Source organism: Gallus gallus, chromosome 1 (genome assembly GCF_016699485.2).
Source record: "Gallus gallus isolate bGalGal1 chromosome 1, bGalGal1.mat.broiler.GRCg7b, whole genome shotgun sequence".
Taxonomy (NCBI): domain Eukaryota; kingdom Metazoa; phylum Chordata; class Aves; order Galliformes; family Phasianidae; genus Gallus; species Gallus gallus.
Window position 1 is genome coordinate 14,140,512 of NC_052532.1, and position 20,777 is coordinate 14,161,288.

Sequence of the window (20,777 nt, forward strand, 5' to 3'; positions counted from 1 at the left end):
TTGCTTATGTAAAGGCAGTATTTTGTTTAAATATACATACACGCTATTTATTATCTACACCAATCGCCTACAAAATATGAAATAAACCATTTGTTTTTATTAAGGTCATTTCTCTCAATGAAAATGTTGGCAAAGTCGATTCCATATTACCAATTGTGGGAAAAAAAATTAAGGATACAAACACTGAGAAAGAATCAAACCTTTTTTCCATTATGTGACGTTATTTTCAAACACATGCCTTATTACTGATGTAAAATTCATGGCACCAAACTGAAATATTGCTGCAGAACAAGACTGAAATAGCAGCTTTGGGAAGCAGCCTCTCAGAGCCAGCTATCAGCTCACCTTCCTGCTCCACAGCAATCACTGCAAAATCAAACATGCCAGATCCCAATGCTCCACCATGCAGAGTTCATACTAATTTAAGTGTTGTGCAGCTTCAGTTCAAGTTATTAGAGTTCACAGCATGAGATATTAAGGAAGAAGCTGGCACACATTCAGTTCCATTGCCCTTGGATAGAACTATGTCTTAAAAACCCTGTGAATAAACAAACAAGTCAGGCAAGTTCCCCACATTTCCTCCACTACACTCTGATACTACGAGTGAAATATCAGACATACTATCTGCTTTGGTTCTGCTTTTTTAACTGCTTGGTAATTCTTGCAAGAAGTAGGGTCTAGTCACTAAAACATTAACATACTTCAAGTGTTTGGTTTGCTGTAGCATAATGAATTCACTTACAACATCAGAAGGTGTTTAACTGACATGTTTCCTACGATCAGACCACCACGCTAGCATTTAGCAAGCTGTCCCAAAAACAAGATATATCAGAAAACTAACAAACACATTATGGTATATTGGAACACATAGGAACTATTACAAATGTAAGGCACTGTTTGGCTGGTTTTTTGTTCCATTTTGTTTTTTTTTTAACCTTTTCTTAAACTCCTTTGAATTCACTACCTCAACACACTCACTCTCCCTCTGTCTGTTATTTAAGTTGCAAGTGCTGAAGTGCTTTCAGTTTTGGTCGCACCAAGTGCTTTATCACTGCACTCTCCAGTTGCTTCAGGACTCCAAAGCAACAGATTCTACGTGCAGTTGTTTCCAGCACTCATTTTCTTTGGCTCTCCTGCAACTGCAGTAGCTCAGGCACACATCTCTGGGCTCCCAGCTGATGTGAGGTCAGAGAAGCTGGCAGCAGACACAGACTGTTCCACACACAAACACCAGAATGAATCAGAAGGCTCAAGATCACCTTGCAAGGGAAGTCAGCTACATCTGGAGATCAAGACATTGAAACGGCAGCAAAAGAGAAGCAACAGAGCCCACAGGCCAGCTGTGGGACTGCTGGCCAAGCATTCCCATGGGCTAGCATAAAGAGAAAACACCCCTAATTTACCAGAAAGAATGACAGATCAAAATTACCAACTGCTCTATCACATTCACCCAGTAGCGTCAACTCATACTGAGCGTCTCACACGACACCTTCAGCTAAATGGCTAAGCATCTCAAAACTAGGCCAATCACATCTGGTGCCCCTGACACCGTCCTGTTCTCTCCTATGAAACACACTGAGATAGAACTTTCCATGAACAGATATTTCAAAGAAATCAAAATGAAAACAAAGCATTTGCTTGAATCAAATATCCCTAAAAATAAATGCAGTCCACTGATCTTGTCCAATTCTACTATTCAAATCATATTCCCTTCTAATCACCAGTGGTCTACAATGTGAACTCTGCGTATCAGTCCTAACATGTGGGAAAAGCTATGACAAAAAGAAAAGTCTAAGAGTAAAGCTCAATGTTTTCTCTTCAATATACATATCGACCTGTAAGTTATTGTAAAAAGTTCTTTTCAACTGCGACTATTAAAAGCAGATTTTTCACCAGCCTGGCAAAGTGGAGGGCAAGGTTTAAGACACAGCAGTCCAAGACAAGGGCAGGGGAAGGGAATCTGGTGTACTTCTAGTTTACCTTGAGATCATCACCCCTACAATAAACATTCTCATTATACACAACAGGCATTTCTGGCCTCAAAAATAAGCATCAAAGAACACAGTTATTCTATTTCTCAATACTAATAACAGGAAAAATCATTTGATTTTCTTCACTGTGTTTCATGTAGAATATGCAGGAATTTTTCTACTTTTGCTTTAACATTCTAAGATAAACTCATCGATCCTCACCAATACTTGTTTTTAGACAATTGAGGGAAATCGAGTCTACTGAATATATCAGCTTTTACCTAGTTTATAGATGCTGGATTTACTAAAGAGCAACACAACTTGGAATAGCAGTGAGAATGCAATACTTAAAAGTAATCATTCCATATTAAATATCAAAGTAGTTATTGAACAAGTATCTGGTGAATTAAAAATTTGGCAGCCTCAGCCTCACATCTTAAGTCAACTTGATATTCACACAGTGCTTTCACATCCAACTTTGCTTAGAGCCTTGACTGTGACTTAACTCCCTGTTCCCAAGACTGCCAGTCCCCGATTAAAGAGCGACTCCATAAAACACACAATGCTGGAAGCACCTACCAAAACCGCTGTGTTATCTTCTCAAGACTGTTGACACTGCGTGATTTACAAGCTGATACAGAGCAAGCATTTCTGTGAAACACCAAGTATATGAGAATCTCTAATTTACATTAGAAAAAAAAGAAGCAAAGCTCTTAATCAAATTCTAGTTGAATGCTATTGAAGTCCAGGACTGGCATCATGAGATGCAGAAACCAACCTGTGCTGCTAATATACAACACACATAGCCTCAAGCAACAGGACTGCCTTAGAAGACAAGACAACAGAGGTAAAATGATTTTAGCTACTCTTATCTGCAAAGATCATTCTTATTCCTTTGACCTAGATCTCATAACAGTATCACAAAGCTGCTGCTCCCTTTCAAGTTTCCCTGACACTGCTAAGATTTTTAAACCATTCCCATCTGGGAAGAGATTCTTGGATCTGTCATACTGTGCCTTGTGGCGCCACAAAAGGGAACCTGAAAGAAGTGTAAGTTTCTGATCCCCTCAGGACTCCCTGTTTCATAAAATGCTGAAGTACAACTGCTGTGCTAATAAGAAAAAAAAAAGACTTCAACCATCTGAATACACTCAGTCAGACCAAATCATTACCTTCATTTTGCAACTCAGAGTTCCATGGCCACAACCAGACAGCAAAATGATGCCTGTATATTAGAAAACTTCAAGAGCAAAGCCTCCCTTTTAATCACTTGTCCTCTACCTCCATCAGTCTTTTGCTCTTGCTTATTCAGGAGAGATGTAAAGCTATTGTCCTTCCCAGAGCCCAAAGCCCAGCACAGCCTGTAATCCTGTGACTGACACACAAGGAAGGCTGAAGTAACAAGATTGAAATTCCTCAGGCATCTTAACTCCTGTTTCTCAGGCGAGTGAATTACCGAGCCACTGTGTAACCATGAGAACCAGAGCTTTAAAACAGAGCTAGCTGTTCAGAGCAACAGAGGCAAACACACTGACGGTTTGAAGCCCCAGCCTCACCTCGCCATCACACTCAGACCTGCAGATGGCATCGAAGTCTATGAGAAAAGGAGCATTTCCAGCACTCCCATTCCTTCAGCATGTTGTACTCCTTGGCTAAGGAGGCATGCCTGCAGCTCCTTCTTCTTTACCCTGGATTACTGGGGTTCACAAATGCTCTTTTCAAATATATATATTCTACTCATTCAATGCAGAATATGAGTTAGTAGTTAACTTCAGTTTCACAGCTTCTCCCCCCCTTATGGAAACAGCATGTTAGATAACACCAGCCTTTTTGCATCTGGACTTACGGATACTGGTCACAGGTGCTGTCAGATGTTGCAAGTAAGCTTCTGAGGAGGTCTTACAAATCAAAGAGCTGCCACACTAATTCAGATCAAATGCCCATCCAGGCCAGTATCATACTGCTAGGTGCCAGAAACTTATTCAGAAATAAGTGCAGAAGTGTCTTTAAGTTAGAAAAAACTTCCATGACTGCTTCAGCAAACACCTGCTGGGAAAGTCAGACTGCACCTCTACTACAGTATACCTAAGAACTACTGATGGTCCTACAGTTCTCCCCTTCTTACACTCATTACAGCTTGGCCTCTGCAGCATATGGCTAAGAGTCACTCTACTGTTCATGCTGTATTTAGAAAAAACTAAAATCTTCGCATGAAAGTCACTCTCCAGATATCACTGACAAGCTGTATGTAATCCACATTCTATACCAGTTATAACTTTTCAGGCACAACCACAAGACATCCCTTAACCACGTTTACGTGTCTGAAAAGCACCAGTCATAAATGAAGCTGTCCAATCCCCTTGATCACCTTTGCTATCTCCTCCTTTCACCAATTTCATTGTTCTACTGCACCATTCTTGAGACGGTAAGATGAGAACCATGTGACATAAGCATAAATATCAAGAACTATTTAAGCAGTCACATAACTTGTTTAAAAATATTTATAATTAGCTCTCAAATATTAAAAGTTGTGCAAGAAAAGAAGTCGTGCAAATCTCTTCTATTCAGGCTTCTTACTTTGCGTATTTAAATGGTTCCTAAATGCCTCCACCATTTTACACTTTCACTGTTTTAAAATTAGCCTGCTCTTACATTAGTGCTTTTCAACAGTTATATCTGGAATCAGACATTTTGCTCTATTAAACTTTCCCTTGCACAGTTGGTCAGAAAGATCCCTAACACGATATTTCTTTCAAGTAGCCATGGAATTTCAATCCATAAAGACAACTTTTTGAGGCAGCTCATGCTTGACGTGTTTCACTCTGTGTTTTAAGATAAAGCTCACTTCTTCTACTTCAGTACTCTGCACTGCAAAGCTTGCTCCCAACATCACTTCCTGTTCATCACACCTCCAAGGCTGTGTATCACTAGCCCCTTTTCAAACAGAAGTACAAGTTCATTTGTCTTACTATATAATAGCTCCTCTGATTTGTCTTGTTTAAATATAGTTGATTTGCTGTGTATCTCTCTAACCTACCCTCTCAGCTGCACTTAACAGGCATTCTTTTGATTACTTTCTACGTGGATCGTAATGCCTCATTTTCTTCAGGGATTGAGTTTTCTTTCTGCAGGATACACGATCTCAAAATACCCAAAGGCAGTCAGCAATCACTGGTCACTCCCAAGAGTGAAATAAGAGAGAAATAAAACTTGTTGTCTTCATGTAGTTCCAGAGCTCCCTGCTGTTCAACAGCACAAACTCAGCCTGCTTCATTGCCCGCAGCTCAGCAGGACAAACCCAGGTCGCAGCCTAAGCTTTTGAAGCTGCCCAAAAAGAATTCAAAACTTTACACCTGAATCTTTCACAAACATTTCAAGCAGAGAAGTCATAGAATGGCCTGGGTTGAAAAGGACCTCAAAGATCATCTAGTTTCAACCCCCCTGCTATGTGCAGGGTCACCAACCACCAGACCAGGCTGCTCAAGAGCCACATCCAGCCTGGCCTTGAATGCCTCCAGGGATGGGGCATCCACAGCCTCCTTGGGCAACCTGTTCCAGTGCATCACCACCCTCTGTGTGAATAACTTCCTCCTGATATCTAACCTAAACCTCCCCTGTCCCAGTCTAAAACCATTCCCCCTTGTCCTATCGCTATCCAGTCCCAAACCAAAAGCAGCTCTGGAGAGCAAATAGCTGCTTCTTCCTTACACAGGCTAGAGGAGGAAGGAGGCATCCTGTTCTGCTGAGTGCATGCGCTGCCCTGCCGACACAGCTCAGTTATGCATTTCCTCTTCTCACCACAACCTCCCAGGCAGCCGGTCACAGGGGCACCGCAGCCAAACATCTGCAAACTCAGTGCAGCTACCTAGAAAACTGATCACTTATTACTTCATACAAACCAACACGGATGTCCCAGAGTGAATAATGTCACCCATACGTGACAACAGCAGGAGGACAGCAAGTGGGGGAACAACAATCAAGTAGAGAAATAACTGGGGAGAAGGAGGAGAGAAAATAGAAGAAACAGATCAATGAAGAAAGAAAACAAACACGTCCCCGGAGAGAATTTTATTTAGAACCAAGAATACAAGAACAGCGTCGTTTTAGAACAGTTTCAAAATTAGTAACAGCTGAATTTAATATCAGAATTTAAGACAGATATTGCACCTAGACAGTTCTGACCTCCATCTCAGCAAAAAGCAATAGAAATATTAAAGCTTTTTCCTCAGGGATAGGAAAATATAATTGACATTTAACTATGGAATTCTCACTTCCATTTTCAAAAACTGCAAACAAAGCATTGACAATAGCTGAAGGCAATTGAAGCCCTTGATTCTTTTAGCCTCCTACATTTGAATTATTGACTTGGAATTGACTAGCTTTAGAGTTGAGGAAAAATAGTAAGGCATCAACACTATCAAGAAACATCCCACAGGAGTCAGTTCTATGGTTTGTCTTTAACCGACAAACCCAAGATAACATTCCTTTAGCATTAACACCCAGGGACTCCCCAGAACATGACTTCATTACACAGGACTTCAGACAGAAGTTAAAAATATGCCAGTTGATTTGCTGGACAGAACTAAACCATAGTATTTAAACTTACACAATATTTTTAATCACGGGATTGCCAAATACACAGACTAACCTAAAAATGGTACACAGTTAACTCAAAAAAGTTCCTACATTGACAGAGGTTCACTTTGAAATTTACTTGACCATCTTTTCAGCCCAAAACTTACTCACAATGTCTTCTGTTAAATACAAAACCTTTCTCTATGGTTAATTTCCACTTCAACAGACACAGATTGCTGTAAATACTCTCCGTCATGTGTGCTTTACTACGTTATGTTTATCTTTCCAGTCTGTTCTCCATATATATGATCAGGAAACCATCCAAACACAATAGTTTCTAACATCAGAGTTCATCCTAAAGGATGTGTTACTGATGTACAGAAGGGGGCACAAGAGGAAGAATACTACCTGGCCGTTCTGCTTACAACATGCTACAACACGACAGCTGAATAAAAAGGGAGAAATAAGAAAGCAAAGGTGAGAGTCATAAAAACAAAAAAGTACAGACAGAAAAAACAGAAAGCGAGGATTATCATTTCAAATACAGGAAAGCCAATGGTATTTTAAAGATATGAACACTGGGAAGTGTAAAGACAATTCTTTTGCTTCAAATCTTTTCCTTTTTTTTTTTTAACTGCCTAACAAAATAGGGCCCCAATACCAAATTCTCCACAGTGAAACAGAATCAATAACAGAATAAGTTATTGCTTACTATAATGCAGGCTATATTACAAAGGTGCGAGTTGGACAGAATTACAACTGTACCCATTAAGAAAATGAAGTGATTATGAATCCAACTGCTATAGAACTATGTTTTCACTATTAACCACCCTATACATTTTTTCTTTCTGTACAGGACTGAGATCACCTCACCTGCTTTCATTAGATATTGGCATAACTTGGGGTACGATCCTTCTGAATCTTTCCTAGTCCTCTTTAAAAGCAACTTAAAAATGAACACTGCCATCTCTGACAGTCTTCGCTGAACCATTCCGAGACCCAAAACAAACAAACAAAAATACATGGCCCACTCTCAAATTCTGAATCCAAATGATAGTCTTGGTTTTATAACACACCATCCAGGACAGAAAGCTACCACCCTGAGAACCATACAGAGCCAAAACCGATTTTAATTGACCAGCCCTCTTTAGCAGCATTTCTCTCAATACAATTCAACACGTCAGGATGTAAAAGTCTGTCTCAAGCTTGTGTTAGAAGTACATTACACACTGAAATTTTTTCAGGAACCTACAGCTACGTGCACTGCTTAAGAAAAGCATAAAATCATGTTTCAGATCCTTCAGAGGGGATGACACCTCTATCAATAGAAGGGATTCGCTGTTCTATTTCTGAACTTGAGAAAGCTTTAAAGCACTACAAAAATGGTGAGGTACAACACAGAAGTGTTCTTCAAGGGAAAAGTTTCCTTTGTGAGAGCTTTTTTGGGGCAGGCTTGTGTCAACAAGCACAAAGGGGTACCTGACAGTATGTTTTAAGTCACCATTTACACTCAGCCCCTGAACACATCTCAACTGAGGGGTAGATACAAGACTGCCTCCAACTCTGAGAACGTATGGTCATTCTCCTACAGGAATCCTCAGAGGCATACAGGGAGCCTTGGGTCAGCTAACAGAACCCATCCAGCAAACGAACACCTATGTGCACGGAAACTATCTGACAAATGATACTCTTAAGAAAAACAACTTAGTTGTCACAGCAATGATTTTGTCTAAGCAAAACAAACATTTCAGGAAGCACTAAAACTTTGGTAACTTCCTGACACCAACTATCTAGTCTTCCTCATCCATATCTTGACCCAGGCTTCCTTCAAAGAAGGACTAAAATAGTTTTAAAGTTCTACATACATTATCTTGTACACATTTGTGTATACAGAGTCCAAACAGCAGATGATTTTAAGATCTAGTAATATTTTCTAGTAGTATATTCACTTTCAAGGGGAAGCAGGAAAAGGAAGCTAGGTAGGTTTTGCAGCTCACTGTCCTCCTCTTAGGCAATCACAGCCAGAGACCAAAGAAAAACAGTTTGCAGTAGATTTACTCTTATATAGATTTACTCTTTTACTGCAGGCCTTACGAAGGCAAATAGACCAGCATGTAGTGAATACACTCCAAGCACAGGTATGATTACAAGCAGCATGTGTAGTTTGCACTGCTGCCCCTTGGTCCATTGGTTAAGACCGCTTCTAGCTTGCTCTCTGAAAACACAATACTGAAGACAGCAACTTGTTAAAAACATAAATGAAATTTTGAACAAAAATCAGCTTTGAATACAAAATCCTAAGGAATAAATTAATAACACAAATGTCTTGTCTCTCCTCGGCAGGACCAGCATTTCTCCTCTAAGTGAGGAAACTGAGATCATTTGATCTGATGCAATGATTTCATTTAGTGCTTTCACTTCTACTTGAATGGAATATCTAGCTTTGCTTGATACGCACACTTCTACTACACTTTCTATTGCAGAAAATGCCTGAGATTGAATACGAACTCTAACTGAGAAACATCATGCTGTATGACAGCAACAAAAGAGCTGCATATCTAGCACAGCTGTGAGAACAAGTTTCTTTCCAAGTTTTACTTCTGTCCTATGTCAAGACAATCTGTGGCTACCAGAAAGAATAGTTTGTGCATCCTCCAACCATTTTTCCCCTCCCCACACAATAAATCATTAAAATGGTCAGAGGATATTTAGGACACCATCAAGAAGCCAAACAATAGGAATGAGTTCTCGCACACTAACAAAAAGGAAAGAATTTAGGTTATCCAAAACTAAACACTGCACCATCATATTATTTTTGTCAAACAAAATTAAACTTACGATACAATCTGACATTCTCATTCATTCACTAAAAATTGCCATATATCTACAAACCTTGGTTTAAAAATAGATGACAATAACTTCCAGGCTGTATTCATCTTAACTAAAAAAAAAAAAAAAAAAAGGAAGACTTTCTATTTCAAAATCCACAACCAGGACTTGCCCATAAAATTTATTACCATCCTACTCTATAGTTACAGTAAGTAAAAGTTAAACAAAACAAAAACGAGCTGCAGAAGGAGTGGCCCTGTCCTTTGTTATGAAATTACACCCTAACCACCCATCTCAGTACAATCCAAAGCAGAAAATGCAGTCATTTTCCCTCCCCAACTAAGGCACTCTTGTTTAATAGTTTTGTGCTGAACTACACTCTTTCTATTCAATAGAAATGTTATTTCATCAAATGTAAGTACTACAGATGAGATTAAAGCCTCAGGTTCTACAGTCTCTGCTTATTCAAAAAGGCACGAATCTTGACATTTGTAAGATAATGGATGTGCTGAGGCTTATATGACAATAACTACTTTTAGCACACAACTCTGCAAATGGATCTTTTCAGCATATGAGAAACTCTGGAGCCATTCCCATTTCAGAAATCAGATTTATTAGAGATGTGAGATGTTTTCTTTGTATGTTACACCAGGAGTTCAAAAAATGAATGAACATACCTAGTCTAGTAATACACACATGCTAGTTTACATTGACACCTACTTCAGATTCGATTGGATTTCACAAGAAGTCTGGTATCTGTTTTATTATCACATTACAAAGGTGAACATTAGACTGACTCAGCTACTCAAGTTCAAACACATTGCATCTTCTACTCAAGTTTTTATAATCAATCTATGAAATTACTCTTTAAAAAAATGTTAGTATTGTAGTTAGATAACTATTATAACTAGATAACTAACTATATCAACTTTGTTTCTTTCAGCCAGATCTTTCTGAATGCTGCTCTCTTCAAGAAAGTACAACATTAAATACCCAAAGCCTACATACGCTAAATGGACAAGTAACCACAACTGACAGACAGGTGCAGCCCTGTGGTACAGGTAGCTTAATGAAATCTTATGAAAATTTGATAGAAACAGGAAGGTTAAGCCACCATGAGGCCTCCCCTCAGCTCCTCTGCTCTGGGCTGAGCAAGCACAGGGACCTCAGCTGCTTCTTATATGTCTTCCTCTCCAGACCCTTCCCCACCCTTCATATCCCTCCTTTGGACGCTGTCTAATAGCTGTCTGTCCCTCTGATGTTGTGGCACCCACACTGCACCCAGTGCAGGAGGTGAGGCCGTGCAGAGCAGAGCAGGACAAGCTGTGCCCTCACCCTCAGGCAGTGCTGGGCCTGGTGCACCCCAGGGTATCATCAGCCCTTTAGGCTGCCAAAACACACTTTGGCTCATGCTCAACTTACCATCAGCCAGAACCCACAGATCCCTTTCCATAGGGCTGCTCTCCTGCCTCTCATCCCCCAGTCAGTACTTAGAGACAGGGGTGCTCCATCCCACATGCAGAACTCAGTGCTCACTCATTAAGCTTTGGGTCGTTGGTGATTCCCCAGGTGTCTAATTTGTAATTCCTATTACTACACCTAGTTTTAGGTATAGTCTTGATTCAAGACAAATTTCTCTTCAAAACACAGGTCATTTACCTTCTACTCTCACTTTTTCCACTCTATTACAAAAGCATCTGGGTTCATCTCCACCAGCTCTCACCACTGACTTAGGGGTCGATACTGAGTAGTCCCGGGACTGATTTCACAGCCCTCCAAGGCAATCAAGGTCATAACAGACAAAAGGCCATTCAGCATCAAAGAGCACTGCAGTTTTTTTTACTTCTTGTGCCATCATCCTAATACCATTCAAACAAAAGCCTGCAAGTAAGTTACAATGCGATGTAGCTCCTCTTGCCAATTCTAGAGGAGGAATCCTGCAGCTCCTTTGAAGCACATTGTTACCAGCAACAATGGAAGTCGCTCTATAAAGCTACAACTCAACAGAAGGGCATGCCTAAGAACTACGGTTCAGAAAAAAAAAGAAAAAAAAAAACCCTGCTTTTGGTTTGAAACTGAGTAATTCATAATTATGTAATTTGCTACAAGGAATGTACGTTACAGAATTTCCACCCCCAAAACAACATTTTCATTTGCAGCTCCAACGCATTTGATGCGTATCGGATAACTGCAGCTCCGGCACAACAGTACGTGCAGCAGCCGTTGCATTGAAAGCAAGGATAAGAACTGAACAAACCTGACACTTCTGTCAACATTTTTTTCCCCTCACTTCACTTTGGGGTCCTCAACTATTTCGCCGTATACGACGCTTGAATTCTCACAAGACATTTCCCAAGAAGCATAAAACAGAGTAGGTCTCAATAGTACAAGAGCAGTTTGAAGAAGAAAAGAGAAACGTAGCAGAAAAGAAGCAACGGCTCCGCTGTCTGCCACAGCAAAACCACCGTTTCCCGAGGCAACTGAACAGACTGGGCCACCGCAGCTGGAACTGCCGACTCAGGATGGCAGCCGGCCAGCAGCCGGCCGTGCTCCATGACGAAGCAGCAGCCAGCTTCTTCTAACTAAAAGAGCACCAGTTCTGTGCTTACTAACGTGGCTGCTAAAGCAAACTTTTGACAAACTCATTCAGCAAGGCATCCCAAGGCAGCTCTGGTTAAAAAAAAATGCAATCATCTAACTAGAACAAACATTAAGAAGCTTGTGGTTAAGGCTCATCCAAAGGCTGCAAATGCAATTCTGAACCTACGGTTCCTACAGAATAGGAGATAATTGTGTTTTCAAAATGGCAAAACAAATCTACATAATGTTACAGACCGACATTCCGAAAGGCATTGGGAAACAACGGAACCAATCCCAACACCGTGCCTCCTGTGCACAAGGTTTACTTCCATTGCAGCAATTCCAGCTTCACACAGCTGAAAGCAAAGCGTGGCTTTTGCACGCCACTGGACAAAAAAAGCACCAGCAGAACAGGATGTAGGCGGCAGATAACCATTAAAGGCCAACGATCACTGTAACGGAATTCCATCCTATGGGGGTTTTACCCATCTCAAAGGGAGATAAAAAAGACTGCTGAGCATTTCTAAGGAAACAAACACCCGGATCGGAGGTAACTTATTCTTTCTTCCCACAGAAATAGAAAAGGAAAGGCGCCCCCCTCCGAATTACACACTGCACCACAAGGCCACTTCTTTACCCCCCTCACACACACGTGCCCACCCATCACATCCAGCTCCCCGGTTCTGAGGGGCGTACGGACACTGGGAAGCAAAGCAGGACCTCCATGAAACAAAAGCAAAGTCAAGAGAGGAGAGCACACATACTGGGTCACCAATAGGGCCTCGTTGAGCAAAGTACAGTTAAAGCTAGAGAAAGAAGTGTGCGATCCTACGGGGAGCAGACACAAACCAGGGATTAGAGCGGCAGCATCCTGGGCAGCGGAGCACTACAGAGATGTGGGAGCGCTCCTGAACGCTCAGTAAAAGCCGTATCCGAGAACGAGAAAAGGTGGAGAACGACAGGAATGTAAAGGGTTACAGGGAGGCAGGGAAGCAAACACAGACTTGTGCCCGTTTCTACGGAACCAACGGGGTCTGAAGATGCCGACGTCCCATTTCCAGGGCAGGACGCGCCCCCAGGCAACAGAGGTCCCGCGGCACCGGCACGGCGGGCCGCCCGCAGCCGGACAGCGCGGCCAGCTGAGGGACGGACCGCGGAGCGCCGAGCGCGGCGGGAGGGGGGCGGCGGCGGAGCGGCGCCGTGCGGGGCAGCGCCGTGCGGGTGCCGAGCCCTGCGCCGGGCGCGGTCCCGAGCGGTGCGGGCGGGACGTTACGGGGCGGGAAGCGGAGCGGGAGGGGCGCGGGGAGCAGCCGGGGGCAGGGAGGCTCCGTCCCGGCGGCCCGGACGCTCCGTACTCACTTTTTGTGGGACGGCGGGTGCTTGTCCCTCCTGCCGGCCGCCGCGGGCTGCTTCGGACGCCGCCTGCGGGCCTGCAGGGCCAGCACTGCCGAGAGGAGAACAACCGGAGCCGGCGTTAGGGTGGCCGCGCAGCCCCCCGCGCCCGCCCCCCACATCCCGCCGCGGTACCTTTGCGCGAGTTCATCGAGCCGCACGCTCCCGCCGGGCCCGCGCCGGCGCCGCTCCCGTCTCTCCCAGCCCAACCCAGCCGTGCCCGGCCCGGCTCTGCCCCGCCCCGCCTGCTCGCTTGCCGCGCCGCGTCCGCGCGCCGGGCACCGGCCGGCAGCAGCGGCACCTCCGCTCCGCGCCGCCGCACAGTGCGCAGGCGCGGCTTTGGTGGCGGTGCTGAGGCCGGAAAGGCGGGAGCGGGGCGGGGCGGTGGCAGGTGGCGGGCGCGCACCTGAGGGGTGGCGTGTGCGTCGTGCGGTGCCGGCTGTCCTGGCAGAGGGACCGGCCCCACGGCAGGAACTGTTGAGCTTCGCTTAACTTGTTTTGTGTGTACTTCACAAAGGGGTTCTGTTCTGAGGGGTGGTGGCCTCCGCGCACGCTCCCAGTCCCGTTCTGTACGGCCCCCGAAGCACGCAGGGAGGGCAGGAACTGCTCCATATCGCAGCAGGCCTGGGGCAGTCCTCACCCTCCTCCAGGGGCCCGCTGGGGTGGCCGTGCGGCGGCTGTGTCGGTTCGGTGAGCGGCTGCTGGGCGTTCCTCCCGCCCGCCGCGGCGCCCCCGGCAGTGCCCGCTGTGGCAGCGCAGTGAGGCGCCGCGCCCGGTGGCCGTGCGGGTGTCCGCCCGCCCCCAGCAGGCGCCCGGAGCTCGGTCGGCTTTGGCTTATGGTGAGACTGGGGTCAGGTGCCAGAAGCAATTAACCTCAGGGCAAATCCAGGGAAGTTAGGTGTCCTTCGTTCTGATTCTCACTAAGTTATTTGTCACGAGAGACAATTCTGCAGCGATATTTCTTCCCGCAGACCACGCCAGCAATGCAGTATCGTGGTGCCGACGATGCCAGGTTCCGCTCAGATCTGCCCTGTTGAAAGCTGGCACTTATTTCTGCGGGGCTCGATTTTTGACACTTGTTGTGACTTTGAAATTTGGTGCAGTCGTAATTTGTAATGATGCTTAATGCAGAATGTGATTTGGGTCACGCTGAAAGCTTCAGTCTGAGCATGAGGGTTGTGCGTCTTCTCACCTATCTTCACGTGGGACTGGAACTCAAAGGCACGATAACGAACGCTAACAGCGAGCAGTCACTAAATTTCAAGAGAGCTGCCTCCCTAAACGCCAAAACAAAGAGTCCGCAAGGATGAAGATCTAAAAAGAGCTGTAGTCGAGGTCTTGTGAGAGTGAAGGGAAGCAGTAATCAGGCATCTTAAGTAATTGGATCATAGAGATTTCAACTAGACAGAAAATCGAACGGTTAGTTCAGTGCAGGAATGGGACAGGGAGAGAAATACAAAGCTAGAGAGCTCAGAGAGGGCAGACCACAATATATAATGCTTTTTTTGTCTGGCTGGAGAGCCCAGTGAACAGAAAACAATAGGACCATGAAGTCCTAATCTTCAGCTCTCCGCTGCCAACACGAGGCACCACAGCTGTGTTTCTAAATTTAAAAAAAAAAATCTGTTTTCCATCCTCCATCATAAGGAAAGACAAAAAATATATTCCAACATAATGTACTACTTGGCTACCGTGCAATGTTGGTACATGACACGTTTTCCTTTCTGTGGTCAGTCTTTTAGTGATAGTTCAGTGTGATGATAAAGCAAGTGAAGACTATACTGAAATTTTGAAGTCTTCCTACTCAAAAAGTATAGATGCATGAAAATTAATAGTAGTTGAATGTTAGAAAGAAGGTTATATATCTACCCTTTGTTTCTAGGTTAATTTTAGCTCCATTGGTTCGGCTGTGCCTTTGCATGAATACTTGTGCCTGTACAGACGATGGTAGAAACAAGCAGCTGATGATGGAGAAAATGGTGAGACTGGTTTTATTATGTTAAGCAATGCTGGCTTAAAGTTATCTCTTAGGTTTAGCTGTAAAGCAGAAATCGTATTAGGGTCTCAATCTTTTTCTCATCTACTCGTGTACAATTCTGTTTACCTCAGTAGGAGATTTGTACGTAGAACTGATTGGAAAATTGGGTCTTAGATAACTACAGTGTGCTTTGCTTACATCAGCAGGGTTAAAAATTCACCGAATCTGGAGTCGGGAAGGAATTTCCCTCATGAGCATAATGTCAGCAACATAATCAGGGCTTGGGAACAATCTGTTAGCACACAGAGAAAGGATTATGGTAGGACCAGGTGGGTGTATTCCACACAGTCAATCTCTTTCTATTCAATGGGCACATATTTTATGATTGTATTCTTACTGATTTTTGTTGTGATTTTTTTTTTACTCTGAAAAGCCACTCAGATAATGCTCAGGCAGGACTGCAGAAATCCACTGAGACTCTGTATGTATATATTGAGAGGATTACCATGTGCAATTAAGTAAATTGGAGAGTAAACTAAGTAGAAGCTAAATGTATTTCAGAAAAAAAGAAAGAAGAAATAAAGAAAAGAAACAGTATTCCTCAGACTCTTGAGAATGTACCACCCTGACAACCCAAGCTGTGAGCAGAAAATTGCAGAAAGAATTCAAGATGTGTTGTTACAAGTGGATCTACACTGAATTATCTTTATTTGAATCCATTAATTCTGTGATTTTCTCCATCCTTATCTCAGTATGCCTCTTATTGTATGTAACTTACCTTTGTCAAAAATTAATGATGAATCAAGAGAGAATATAGACTAAAAAGTAAAACAGTGCATTTATAAAATCAATAAACAACGTAAAGAATGGTTATCTAGGGCAGGATGCCGTTGTTTCTGGCTGTCTCTCTTTGAACATAATATTGGAACAGGTGTCTGTTCTATTACAAGGATTACTGTGGGCCTCATGCACAGTAGGGAAGGGCAAGATGAGATTTAGGTGATATGACCTACCCAGAAAAGAAGAACAACAGATTTATGTGCTCTTAGGTGCAAGTATGGGGGGGGGTTGGGGGGGGGTGGGGAGTGGGAAGAAAAAATATTAAATTATGGAATGGTGTTTTCACCTCTTTAATGTTATTCGCATCAGACGTCTGACACCCCACAGATGTTTGGTTTGTTTCCTTTTCATTCAGTTTTGAAATATCCCTCTTACACAAGAAAACATTTACTTCTCAGATATGAATGGAATGCATTTGTGCGGAATAGTAGCGATCCTGAAAACATGATAGCCTGCTTTCTGAGAGTAATTCAAAACTCTTCCTTCAGCAGAAGGATGTTGGAAGCTTTTGCCCTGATTACTGTACCAGTTCTTCTCAGCATTACTTTTCCCAGTGTGTGGTAGCATGCTGTCACTTGCTCAGAAATCGGGATATTAACTAATTGTATGCTGCTTTTAGGCAGAATGGAACAGATAAGAAATAACATGTAAGACGAAGGGAGAAAAAAACAATGCATGGTGGAAAAAGAGCACTGTAGAGATAGGAAATTCCCAGTTAAATGAGAGTTCTTATTAACATGCAAGTCCAGCCTTCTCATCCTCTCGCCTTTCATGTTTGTCTCTTGTTCCTACAGTTCCCACCCCCATTCCACATTTCTGTAAGTGTGATGCACTTGTGTGTGCATACTAACAATGAGCCTGTCCTTTTGTTCACTTTAAGAATTTTCTGGCGCCAATGTGCTCTTTTTTTTTTCCCCCTCTAGGATGCAGACAAAGCAAAGAGGATGATTCTTAGCATGGTTTTGAGCAACACAGAAAACAAATGTACAGATAAGAAGTATTCACCAACAGTAACCAGTAAGCTGTGTTTGCTCTTAAAGATGGGAGGACTGTTGACTCATCACAGCTTGAATATAACTCCAATTAACAGTAGGAGCTATGAACACATTAAACAAGAAAAGCAGGCTTGTTATCTTTGTACTGTAACTGGATAAAATATAGCAGGAAGCAAGTGTTGGAATTTCTAGAAAAAAAAGCAAGAGGTCAGAAACTCCTGAATTTACATTCCTGGCTCATTGACTGATTCATTGCGCTCTCCCTAAAGCAAATTGCCTGACTCACCTGACTGATTTTCTTCACCTGTAAAATGGTAGAGTGTATGCCAGCTGCAGAGTTAACACTGGTAGAGAATTCTTGTTTATCAAGTATATCAGGATTATTAATGAAAGAAGAAAAATAAGTTCAAAGCAGACCAGTTTAACACCAATTTGACATCAAATTACAGACTTGTGTACGCCCAGAAATAGCTGTTTCAACCCAGATACGTATTGTACTAGTGTAAAATAGGGCATGAACTGGCATGACTTAGCTCAGACCTGAAATAGGATTAAAGTAGACTGTAGCAATAATTTTATGATAATATCTATTTTATGTTTAGTCAATCTAGTGTTGAAATACTCAGATTTCTGGCATGACTCAATGAGTCCTTTCTTCTTCCATTACTTAAAGCAGGTTCCCAAACACCCTTGCAGTTAAACTTCTGTTTCCTGCCTTAAATTTTTTCATTACCCCCCACTCCTCCTGGTTGCCCACTCTTTACCCAGCTTGCCCTTCCCATCTCAACTTCCCTCATTTTCTTGCTCCAATCTCTTGCCTTTTTTTTTTTTCCTGTTTAAATCAGATGTTTTTTTCTTTCATGCTGATTAAATGTCAGCAAGGGATGAGAGGATCACTGAAAGATTAGTGACTGCTCTCAGCTTCCTTACCAAACACAGCATAAGCTGTGGAAGATAGGGAAGGTTCTTCACAGGGAAGATTCTTCAACAGTGTAGTTCGGGTTCATGCCTACTATTTCTCTCTAAATGGCATCTACACAGTCTAGTCATGCATGAGAGATTTATCTGAGCATGGGATACTCCAAAGTCTCACGTGTCTCTATCAAACACATAAAATGCCATTCTACAAAGTCTCATAATTTGGATAAATGTCAGATTTTCATAGGACTTGCAAAGCCATATCTTTGATACTAAGGCTTCTTTCTAAGAAATCCCAGCTCCCTACGAAATCCCAGCTCCCTACCCAAAGGTAGGGACTGTCTACCAGTGAGATGAGAATGCGTGAGTTGTTAGATGCAGGGATTACCCAGTTTCCTTGCACTAGGCTTGGACTACACAAACAATAGTCACAATGAAAACAAGGGACAAACTGTAAACTTGGTATAAGAGGAAGCAATTGACTCGTTTTTTCTTGAAGAGTAAAGACTCTTTCTTCCCCACAACCTTCTCTGTTCTTTTTCTTGATATATTTTCACAGCCCTCCCCCCCCCAAAAAAAAGACACCAGCTGACTAGTAGGATGATACCGTGTCGTGTCAGTAGTGCCTCAGATGTCTCTTCAGCACATCCTTCAGTGTGACAGAGCTACGATGCCCTTACCAGCACCCCTCTGGGAGACGAATAACCATTGCCCTGCTGTGCTGCATCTCAGGAAGGACAGGGCTCCTTCTGAAATGAACTTCTATTAGTGCCAATAGGAATTGCCAGTAAAGAAGCACTGGTCAAGCTGGTTTGTCTGGATATAGGTTGAGAACTTTATCTAGATGGCACAGTATGCTTTCCCGGTTTTGTAGGAAGCAACCGTTTGGTAAATAATGTCTCTGTTACACAGGCAACGTACATCCACAGCTACAGTTATCAGTACAGTGTTGGTTACCATTAAGGCATGTAGCAGTGCTGCTTTTGCTTAATTAGGCTTGATTACACAAAAAGTAGTCAAGAAACTACTCTGCTAGAGGGACATTTTGAAGAAATATCTCAGGTCTCTTTTAATCTGATCAAAACAGCATTTCTTAAAATGCATGGATTATACCATCATGCAGCATGGGATATTTCATCCCATACGATTAAGATTTTACAAAGTTAACAGTAACTGGATCTTACAAAGTGAACTGTCAGTTTCAATAGTTATTAGCATGGCTGGCCTGATGCATAACATGTCTGAACTAACCATTCAGTTTCATTATGTCTGGATATGCCTATGCCATATCTATACCACATAAAACAGCAACATTAATTTTTTAGAAGCAGAAAATGCCACAGCTAATCATTAAAATTGAACTGGCTTAGCTTGTTAGCTAACCAGTACTTCCTTCCATCCTCCACAAAGAACGCTCATGAATGAACTTCGTCAGATTCAAAGAATTGAATAAAGACTAATCATCCACCTCCAGCCGCTTAGAATTCCCTGCTCTCCTACTATAATATGCATAACAACAAATAACAGTAAAAATATTCTAGACAGTCAGCTATGTTTTCATTCGAAGCACAGAGAACTAATCCACTGCAATTTGGCTTGTGCATTGTTCCTTGGAAATGAATTCATTGGGCTTGATTATTTTTTGCTTTGATTTAATCATGTTTTACACCCACATTACAGTCACATAAATGACTGTGGTAGGAAATATTCATGTTTCTGCTTTCAGAGCTGCAAACTTTTATAATAAACTTTAAGAGTGTAAATATTGTCGCTAAAGATTACGCATTAGTTGCAATATTTATTTGACCTGGGCCTTTAAAATCACTACACTGTAAAATTACGTTCACACAATATGTCAATCTATCTTGTAACTTGTAATCTAACTTGCAAGTATTGGGATTTGTACTCACATTCATGAGCACTCAGTACTTTACCAACCAGTTTATCTAATTACTCCTGTGGTTATATCATCTACGTCTGCCCTGTTTAAAGCCTTGAACAAGGCTCCCTGGATCTTCTCTCTTTCTCCAGAATAATAGATCAAACATTCAGTTATAAACCTGTAAATAAGAAAAATATGCATTAATCCTGTTTGCAGTGAAATTAATAGTAATCTCAGTGGTAATGGGAATCTGCATGGCCAGCATATTACTCTTCTTTATTTCTAGAATCAGCCTTGTTTTCATGTGAAAAAAAATACATCTGTCTAAGTGGTCTTCCACTTTTCAGGAACTTATGGTCAGCTGCCACCCTTTAAACTCTGGAATTCCTTATACAGCTGAAGAACCTGATCACATAATCACAGAATGGCTGAGATTGGAAGGGACCCCAGGGAGCCATTTGGTCCAACCCCTGTCACAACAAGAGCAGTTTGACTGCTTGCCAGAGCTCCCCTGCCAAGGGCTTTCACTGAACAGACTGACAAAATACCTCTCTGCCAGAGTCCCCCAGGATTTTCACTGGACATTTTCAGCAATGCCTGTCTGCCAGCATTCCCCCTTGCCCAGACTTTCATTGCACACATTCACAAGCATCTAAAAAGAAGGATGATGTATTGAAGCAACAGACATAATGGGTTTGGGATTGCTGTTGATGAATGCACTAGCTGCAACAGTGCTAACATAGGATAATGGCACCAGCAGACTGTGTGCTGTCCCAGGTGCTCTTCACCAAGAGGTGAGGTGCACTGCTTACCAAGAA

At 42.6% G+C, this 20,777-nt stretch overlaps 1 protein-coding gene and 1 long non-coding RNA gene across 7 annotated transcripts in view; one reads left to right on the forward strand and one right to left on the reverse strand.

Moving 5' to 3' along the window:
- Window positions 1-13,548, reverse strand: part of SRPK2 (SRSF protein kinase 2) — a 137,880-nt gene extending 124,332 nt beyond the window's left edge. For all 4 annotated transcript variants that reach the window (XM_015275772.3, XM_015275773.3, XM_025153611.3 and 1 more), the window contains exons 1-2: window positions 13,482-13,548; window positions 13,314-13,398 (exon numbers count right to left, since the gene is read on the reverse strand). In XM_015275772.3, the coding sequence (XP_015131258.1) occupies window positions 13,314-13,398; window positions 13,482-13,497 (101 nt within the window). In that variant the 5' untranslated portion in view covers window positions 13,498-13,548. The remainder of the gene's footprint in view (window positions 1-13,313; window positions 13,399-13,481) is intronic.
- A 9-nt stretch (window positions 13,549-13,557) lies between these two features.
- LOC107051629 lies at window positions 13,558-20,026 on the forward strand. Of its 3 annotated transcripts, XR_005843387.2 has the most exons (5): window positions 13,558-14,185; window positions 15,229-15,325; window positions 15,528-15,653; window positions 15,758-15,805; window positions 15,886-16,371. It is a non-coding gene; the product is annotated as an uncharacterized LOC107051629 (long non-coding RNA). The 3 variants fall into 3 exon arrangements; XR_006931715.1 differs by lacking the exons at window positions 15,758-15,805; window positions 15,886-16,371 and adding an exon at window positions 17,088-20,026; XR_005843386.2 differs by lacking the exon at window positions 15,886-16,371 and having other exon boundaries at window positions 15,531-15,653.
- Window positions 20,027-20,777: the final 751 nt, after the last annotated feature.